Source organism: Procambarus clarkii, chromosome 1 (assembly GCF_040958095.1).
Source record: "Procambarus clarkii isolate CNS0578487 chromosome 1, FALCON_Pclarkii_2.0, whole genome shotgun sequence".
In the NCBI taxonomy this organism is placed as follows: domain Eukaryota; kingdom Metazoa; phylum Arthropoda; class Malacostraca; order Decapoda; family Cambaridae; genus Procambarus; species Procambarus clarkii.
Window position 1 is genome coordinate 63,636,852 of NC_091150.1, and position 8,908 is coordinate 63,645,759.

Below are 8,908 nucleotides of genomic sequence, written 5' to 3' on the forward strand. Positions count from 1 at the left end.
CTGTTAAGGTAGTGAACCTCAGCGTCGCCTTGACGTAAGTGTCGGTGCATGGTGCCCCCTTCCAGTTTAATGACGATCTCCTAACTGCTGTGTTTGGACGGTTTGGTATTGTGCTAAGCATTCGTTGGGACAAGGTACTTGCAGGGCACTGTACTGGAATGCTTGACGGTTCCCGCACCCTGACCATGTCTCTGAAGAGTAGTGTTCCGTCCTATGTGTCTGTGTTGGGTTACACGCTCCGCTGCCAGTATCGTGGGCAACCGCGCACCTGTTACAAGTGTGGTAATATGGTCATCTCGCTGCAGCGTGCGACGTGGGAGCAACTGGCAGGATGTATGTTTTTCGTGAGAAGGACTTTCCACCCCAGTTGACTTCGGATGCTTCTGAGGATGGAGTGGGTGCTGTGCCTGAGGCGCCTGATTGCTTGTCTGCTGCTCTGCCTGTTGAGGCGGTTACTATACCTTATACGTCCAGTCTGTTACCTGCTGTGGTCCCGGAGGTAGTTGTTGCGCTGGAGTGTATGAATGTCGGGCCGTCGCCTGCACTGCGTGTGGTGGATGTCCCAGTGGATGTTTATGTCCCGCCCCCGTCTGTGGATGTGGTACTGGCTCCCGGGGACGCGGGTCCTGTTGTTTTGAAGGGGGGGGGGGAGGCTTCCACAGGAGGAGGTGCCTGCCGTGTCTGTGTGTGTTGGCGACTGTAGTTCTACTCTTTCCATCCCTTTGCAGAAGCGTGCGCGTCGGTGTTCTGAGGCTGTTTCCCTGAATGATGTGGACAGTGTGGGTGATGTGGCCTCTGTGGACTCTTCGGACGGTGCGGGTGTGGCATGTGTGGATGTGAAGATGGTGGCTGTGCCTGCAGAGGGGCTTATTCGGAGTGGTGTGGTGCGGCCTGTCTAGAAGCGTTCGCGGTGGGCTCGGAGTGTCTCTCCCCTTCGTGGTGTGCCTTGGGAGATGGTAGGGGAGTATGGTGATCTGGCAACCCCCGCCGAGGATGATGGTGCTGTGCGGGGCTCTGAAGTTGCTACCTGTGTCCCCCCCTCCTGCGTCGCCTGCTGTTGGATCTCCGCAGTGGCGGGTTGCCCCTGATGATCGGGACCTCGTCGTGGTGTTGCGGAAAGATGTGCGCCGGGGGGCCTCGGCTACTGTGCCCTGTGGTGGGGTCGATGCCGTGCCTGTATCCCCTGCGGTTCCGCCTCCTACGTTGCCCCGGTCTGGGGGAAGCCTAGTCCCGACTGCTGGGGTCGTGCCCTGTGGGGGTCCAGTGTTGGGCCTTTATCGGGATGCCCAAGGGCTTCTAATCCTATGGTGCTCGTTCACTGTCTGGGTGTCGCGGGTGAAGGAGTTTGTTTATAGGGTGCTGGATATGATGTCTCAGCCATGACCACCACCTGGTGGCTGGGTGCCTGATGACACGTGGGTGATTTGGGAAGCGTACTGCTTGCGCTTTCCGATATACAAGTTCCCGGAGAAATATTAGTTAACATCTTGCGTACAGCGCGCCCCCTCCCCGCTCAGCTCGTTGTCGCCGTCTGGGGGCTTAGTGGGCGGCTGCCGGAGTGTGATGCTCCTTGGGACAGTCCTCTGTCCTTTTCTAGCCTTGTGCTCCTGCTGCCGTCCTCTCCAATTCTGCTGGGCATCTTTTCCTTTTCCTTCTGTTTCGTTTTTCTCCCCCCTCTTCTCCTATCTGCTTGCCGTTTCCTGCCGACCTTTTGCTCGTTCTGGTTCTTCCCTTGGACTTCTTCTACTTTGACGCCCGGGTGCTTGAGGAGGCATACTCTTGCACCCGTAGAACTGCAGTACCCGACGTCGAGAGCGAGGGGAACCTTTTATTGTCAATCCCCACTTCGTCACTGAACCCGATCTCGACGGACTGTCGGTTTCTTAAGGTGGCGTTTGTGGGGCGTATACTCACGACGCACCCCTAGGAGGCCCCGACAAGATCGGCGATAGCTTCTTGTTGGGTGTCCTGCCTCTAATTGTGGCTCCATGGTGGGTGTGGGGGCACATTCGTGAGTGAATTCGTAATTTCGTCAAGATGATAACCCCTGTTTCGGCTGCTTCTGGCTTCCCTTTTCAGGCTCGTGGGGTGGGCGACCAAGCCCCCGAGTCGGTCCGTATTGGAAGACCGGGCTCTGTAGCCTCCGCTGCATTGGGCCCCGACCTTGCTCCTCCTTTGGCCTCTCTGACTCCTTCCCCTGGCTCCCCTCCCTCCTCTGTGGTTGGGTCGAGCCCCAAGCCCCCAGTGGTGACTACCTCGTCCCCTGGCGCGGCTCCTTCTCTAGTTGTTACTACTGCGCCTTTTAACCCCTCTCTCTCTGGGGGTTCTCACCGCCGTTCTCGTCACGGCCGCCCTCGCTCGATTCCTTCCAGTTCTGCTACCTATCAAGCCTTGTTTGGTCCCGCTTCGTGGGCCAAATATTTTGATCTCCTCCCTCTTGATTCTGCGCCTCCTGACGATTTCTCCCTTCATCGACATCTCATTGATTCCGTGGATGCCTCCATTACTTTTAACCCCACTCGTCTCGGTACGCGTGTCGTTGCTGCTCCTTCTCAGGATGCTGCTTCCCGCTTGGCTGCCTTATCCTGCCTTGGCGAGACCCCCGTTCGGGTCTCGAAGAACGTCCAGTTGAATGCCAGTGTTGGCACTATTTTGCTCCCGCCCCATGTTGCGACCGGTGTTCGGGACCTACGCGACTGCCACGACGATATTCGACATATCCTCGCTGCCCAGGGCCATTCTATTCTCCAGGTGGACACGTTTACTCGTCCCCCTCGTGGTAGTCGCCGTCAACCCCTCCGGGTTGTGAAGATTACCTTTGATGGTAGGACCCTTCCACCCTCTGTCATTCTTGCTGGTGCCAGGTGCTCTGTCCAGGAGTACATTCCTTCTCCTCGGCTCTGCAACAAGTGCTGGAGGTTTGGGCATGGTGCCCTCCGCTGCTCCGGGACTGTCTCTCTCTGTCCTTTGTGTGGTGGCGAAGGTCACTCTAAGTCGGAGTGCGCTTCTCCCCAGGCTCGTTGCCTCAACTGCGGTGAGGCCCATCCTACCTTCTCCCGTGCGTGTGTCCATTACAAGCTTGAGGCAGCCGTCCTCAACTTGAAGCACCGGGAGCGTTTATCTTTTCCTGAGGCGAGGCGCCAGGTTCGCCGGCTCCCGCCTTATGCTAATGTCTCTTATGCTCGCGTGTTGCGCTCTTCCTCTCCTCATCCTTCCCGCCTTCCTCAGACTCACAACCGTTTCCAGGCCTTGGACCCTGGTGCGCCCACTGCCCCCTCCTCTGTCCCTTTGGGTTCTCTCCCGAAGGATCCTCCTCCTGGTCCTCTGTCTGGGGTTCCCCTTCCTTCTACCCGGTCTGTCGTGTCTTCTGTGTCTCCTTCCTCGTCCCCCTCCGATCCTCCTTCCCATCCTCTTCCTCCATCTATCGGCTCTCCCCGCCGCCTGTCGGTGCGGGCGGATGTCCATCGCTCTCCTAACGGCCGTCGTGTGTGCTCTCGTTCGGCTTCTCCTGTTGAGACACTGGAATCCGTTGCCCGGTACGTAGTTGCTGGGACACCGGTCTCTTTAAGTCAGAAGCGTAAGCCTGGCTCCTCTCCTTCCTCTTCCCCGGCGGGTAAGAAGGCTTCGCTTTCTTCCTCAGCTCCTCCTTCTGGCTCTGTTGCTCCTTCCGCTCCCGTTTCGGTGCTTGCGCCCCCTGTTCCTGCTATGGAGGTTTCTTTGGCCCCTGCTTCCCTTTCGGTTGCTGCTCTTGCTGGGGTGCGCTCCTCTCTTTCTACTCCCCCTCTTCCTGCTGCTGTCCTTGACTGCTCCTCTCCGTTGTCTCCTCCTCCTCCTCCTCCTCCTCCTCCTCCGGACCCTGCCCGCCCACCTCTGATCTGTTCTCCCGTTTCCTTCCCTCCGTCTTTGCTCAGTTTACCCATGCCCCCTAACCCTGACTTTGCTGACCCTGATCCCGACCCTGATATTCTTTAACGTGCTCTGTTGGTCTTTCGCCTTTGTTTCTTCCTTGTTCTCTGTTTTTGTCCTTTCTCTTCTCGTCGTTGTCCATTCTTCAATGGAACGTTCGAGGTTATTACGCCAATTTCCTCGAACTCCAACTTCTGGTTTCGCGGTTTTCGCCCCTTTGTGTCTGTCTCCAGGAGCCGATGCTTGGTGCTCGTCCTGGTCGTTTTCGTGGCTATTCCTTTCTCTCCCCCCCCCCAGCCATTGCTGGGGCTTCTAATTCTTCTGCTCTCTTGATTCGGGCTGATGTTCCCTTTGTTCCTTTACTTTTTCCTTCGCCTCTCCATTGTTCTGCTGCTCGTATCTTTGTGGGGAAATGGTACACAGTTTGTTCCATTTATCTCCCCCCGAGTGTCCCGCTCTCTCTTCCTGATTTGAAACACCTCCTAGACTCCTTGCCGGAGCCTGTGCTCCTGCTGGGTGACTTCAATTGTCGTCATTCTCTTTGGGGTGACGTTCTGACGAATACCCGGGGTCGCCTCCTTGAGCCGTTTCTCCTCTCTTCTTCCCTGTCTCTTCTGAATTCTGGTGAGCCCACTCATTTGGACTCTCGAACTCGCACCCTTTCTTGTCTTGATCTTTCTCTCTGCTCTTCTTCTCTTTACTTAGATTTCACATGGCAGGTTCTTGATGACCTCCATGGAAGTGATCATTTCCCCATCCTTGTTTCCTTTTTCTCTTTTCGCCCTTCCCTCTCTTTCCCTAGGTGGCAGTTTGCTAAGGCGGACTGGACCCTGTTTTCCCTCAGTGCTACTCTCTCTGACCTCTCCCTTCTGCCCCTCTCTCGCGCTCTCCTCCTTTTTCATGACACTGTCTTCGACGCTGCCCTCCGCTCTATTCCTCGCTCTTCCTCTCGGGGTCCACGGAGGTGCGTTCCCTGGTGGAATGCGGACTGTGCTCGGGCTGTCCGCTGTAAGCGTGCAGCCTGGAAGAAGCACCGCCGTAGGCAGACGACCGATTCTTTTCTTTTCTTTCGGAAAGCGAGTGCGGTGGCCCGTAGGGCCATCCGTACGGCTAAACGTGAATGTTGGGCATCTTATGTCTCGACAATTACGTCCGAAACCCCTCTGGCCCAGATCTGGAAGCGTATCCGCAAGATAGCGGGTAAGTTCGTTCCCGATGTTTCACCGGTCCTTCACCTCCATGATACTCTTGTGGCGGACCCGTTGCAGGTCGCTTCCGAACTGGGTTCCCACTTTTCTTCTGTTAGCTCTGGTCTTCATCTTCCCCAATCTTTCCTTCTTCGTAAACCTGTCCTTGAGTCTCGTCCTTTAGATTTCTGCACTCATCTTCAGCTTCCCTATAATGATCCCTTCTCTCTCTCTGAACTTCGTTCTGCCCTGGCCCTCTGCGGTTCTACGGCGGCGGGCTCCGATGGTATTCATTATGAGATGCTTCGCCATCTCCCTCCGAGCACGTCTCAGTATTTACTGAGTCTGTATAATCGGATCTGGGAGTCGTCGTCAGTCCCTGAGGACTGGCTCGATGCCGTTGTCCTCCCTGTTCGCAAACCAGGGTCTCTGGGTACTTCCCCTAAGGACTTTCGCCCTATTGCTCTCACAAGTTGTGTCTGCAAACTCTTTGAACGTATGGTTAACGTTCGTCTGATGTGGTTCCTGGAACACCATCACCTCCTCTCCCCTTCTCAATTTGGTTTCCGCAAGTGCCGCAGCACGACAGATGTCCTGGTGAACTTGGAGGTCTATATACGTACTGCTTTTGCTGCGAAGACCTCCGTTGTTGCCTTTACTGTTACTGCTAATACCTCTTCTCCGTTGAGACGGAGAAGAGGTATTAGCAGTAACAGTAAATAAGGCTCATATTGAGCTCCTCATATACAACGTCTACAAGCCCCCTAGACATAAACTAGAAGCAGAGGCAGTGGTTGCCTTGGCCACGCATGAAAATATTATTATTGCTGGGGATTTTAATGCTCATCATCAAGAGTTAGGTGCGACTGTGCCAGCCAATGCAGATGGGCGCCATTTAGCTGCAGGTCTGTGAGAAGTACCTGAAATTACACTTCTCAACACTGGGGAACCCACTCACATTCAACGAGGGGTTTCCTTGATCTTACATTAATCTCAACAGCACTCAAGCATCAGGTGAAGTGTGTGATTGACCCGGTGATCACCAGTGACCACTATGCTACTGTCACAACATTAAACATAGAACGACCTCCTACACCACCTGCACAACCTGAGTGAGGACGTGTCGCCTGATCGCTCCGGTAGTTTGGGGTGGTTGCCGTTTTCGCCGGCAGGGGGTGTGGGTGTCTCTACCCTCCCTGCTGTTCCTGGTGGTGTGGACGTGGCGTTTTTACGATGGGCGGCCATCTTCCCCCTGTCGTGAGGGTAAACTCCATCGGATTGGAGTTTACTGGCCGTGCTGGTTACCCGCTGGTGGACGTGGTATTGAGTGACATGCTTCGTGTCCCGGTTGGAGACGTATATGGCATTGAGCTGGTACCTGCTCACCGTGTTATTGTCAAGTTTGTGGGTGTGGCGGTGTACCGTGCTTTCTTACGGAGGTACGAGGGCCGTACTTTGCAGCTACAGGACGGCACCGGGTCTGTGACCATTTCAGACCGTAGTGGTGCTGTGACGTATGTCAGTGTTCATGGCGCCCCCATGGAGTTTCCTGAGACTCTCCTCCGGCGATTCTTCTAGAGGTACGGCTCCGTCATCAGTGTGTGGATGAACTCACTGTCGTCTGGCACGTATTCGGGTGTGAAGACCAACATTCGGACCCTCAGGATGCGACTGAGGTCGGACATACCGTGCTCTGTCCGGCTGTTGGGGTACTACGTGCGTGTGTTTTATGCCCGGCAACCCCGTACTTGCTTCCGGTGTGGCCTGTTGGGGCATCAGGCTACTGGGTGCGATGCGGCCCCGGTTGCTCAAGTCAACTTGTTCCGGGAAGAAGATTTCCCGCCGCTCCCTCTGGACGAGGACTCTGGGGGTGAGGAGATGAGCGTCCCGTTCGTTGCTGAGGCTCCCCCTGCGTCGCCCGACGTTCCCCCGGTTGTCATCGACCCTCCTCCGGATGTTGCGGTGCCGTCGGATGCTACTCCTGCTCCTGTCGCTGTTGCTCCCGTGGACCTTCCTGTTGCTCCCTGTGAGGCATCGCCGTGTGCATACCCGACTTCTGCTGCTGCGCCTGGCCCTGCATCCTCGCCTCGGTTCCCGGCTGTGCTGGGTGCTGGGGTGGCTGTGGGGGCCCCTGATGTGTGTGGTCCGGTTCCCCCTGTGGTCGAGGCTGCTGCTGTTCTGCGGCGGGCGTCAGTTCGTCCGGCTAGTGGGGCCCGTGTTTCTGAGTCAGCTTCCGGCTCTGACGATCTCAGGCCGGTGCCCAAACGTTCCCGGCATTCGTCGTCTGCCTGGGCTGATGTTGGGGAATTTAGTGACTGTGGGTCTTCAGGTGTGGATGGAGTGGTTCCGGATGCGTCGCTGGCTCCACAGTTAGTGGTGGCGGTTAGTGGTGTCAGTTAGTACTGACGTTGGTGCCTGTGTCTCGGGTGTGCCTGATGTTTCTTCTCCACCGGGGGCCTCTCCGCGGTGGGGCGTGGTGGCCTCCGCTGCCAGGGATGGTGGGGATGGAGGGGTTGGGCGTGGCCTGGTGGTGACCTTGCGGAAGGATGTGCGCAGTTCGGTATCCCGGCGGTCGTCTGGTGGTGTGCCCGTGGACGCTGGTGCCCCTATGATGGTGCCTTCTGTCCGGCTCCCTCCTCTGAGGATGTCCGTTGGGGACTTGGGGACTGTGTTACCGGAGTCTGTGATGCCGTTGGGTCACTGGTCGCGGATTGCTCTGTTACCGATCTGCGAGGAGGTGCTGGACTTTCAGGGTGGGGCAGTTCCATTGGTGTGGGAGCGTGTGCCGGTCACTCGGGTCAGGAGTGATATCATTTGGGTGCCCTGTTTGAGGGTGTTTATGGCCAATGTCCCGGATGATATGGCGTCCCCGGTGGATGGTCAGGGCCCTTGGCAGTGGTTGCGATGGGAGGCGTTCCATGTACGATTCCCTCGGGACGTGTTTCCGGGCAAGTATGTCTGATGATTTTCTACTTTTGTACTTACTTTTGTGCTGTGTGCCCTTCTGGCTGTTTGTTTGCCTTTCGGAAGTTTGTGCCCGTGACTCTCCCTTTGTTTGTAGCGAGGCGGGTGGTTTGGTGTGTGTTTTAGTCTTCATGTATTTATTTTGTGTTATTACCGTGCCCTATGTGTTTTATTTTATGCTTATGTGTTGTGTTTGTCTTTATTTATATCTTTTTTTTTATATTTTTTGTTTGTTATTGGCTGGTTGTGTGGTGTGCTATTTTATTGTATTTTTTATTATATTTCATTTTGTTCATACTGTTGTGCTTTGTTGTCGGTCCTTCAGGCCAGCGCTTCTGTTTTGTTTCATGCTGCTAAAATGTTTTAACTTGCTGCTATGTTCTTGTTTTGCTTGCATTGCATGCTTGTTTGTGTTTGTTTTCTGTTTAGCTCTCTATTTTGTAAACTTTTGTGTATTGTTGGGGTTTCTCCTCTCTATTATTCTCTACCCTTACTCTGGGGTGAGCAATAGTTATGCTCAAGGTAACTCACCGTAGCCCTGCGGGTCTTCCCTCGATCCTCACGGCGCCACTGCACGCCAGGAGAGTCTCCCAGTCAATCTTAACGGCCTCTTATTAAGAAAGAGTGAGAACACGACTCGTTCACATCGACTATCGTGTGCCCTCCCCAACAATAGGGCTCTACGGTTACCCACAAGGTCGCCAACTGGTGTTTTAAGGTGGCCAGTAACACCATCAGTGGACTGGTGTATTCAGTGGTAGCCTTGGCAAGGTCACACTCAAAAGATCAGGAATCAGGCAGGTACTTATTGTTATCACTCTAATGTTTACCAGTATAATATAGCCACAAGA

General features: G+C 55.2%; 1 protein-coding gene across 1 annotated transcript; it reads left to right on the top strand.

Annotated features, from left to right (window-relative positions):
- The first annotated feature begins 331 nt into the window (after nt 1-331).
- On the top strand, nt 332-7,493 carry LOC138363861 (calphotin-like). The gene is made up of 2 exons (XM_069323266.1): nt 332-601; nt 6,873-7,493. Exons 1-2 carry the CDS (start codon nt 332-334, stop codon nt 7,491-7,493), a joined length of 891 nt encoding a protein of 296 aa, XP_069179367.1.
- Nucleotides 7,494-8,908: the final 1,415 nt, after the last annotated feature.

Coding starts and splice junctions, on each gene's coding strand:
- LOC138363861 (XM_069323266.1), top strand. CDS start 332: ATGTATGTTTTTCGTGAGAAGGACTTTCCACCCCAGTTGACTTCGGAT. Junction 602..6,872: donor CGCCCCCGTCTGTGGATGTG/GTACTGGCTCCC, acceptor TTGGGGCATCAG/GCTACTGGGTGCGATGCGGC.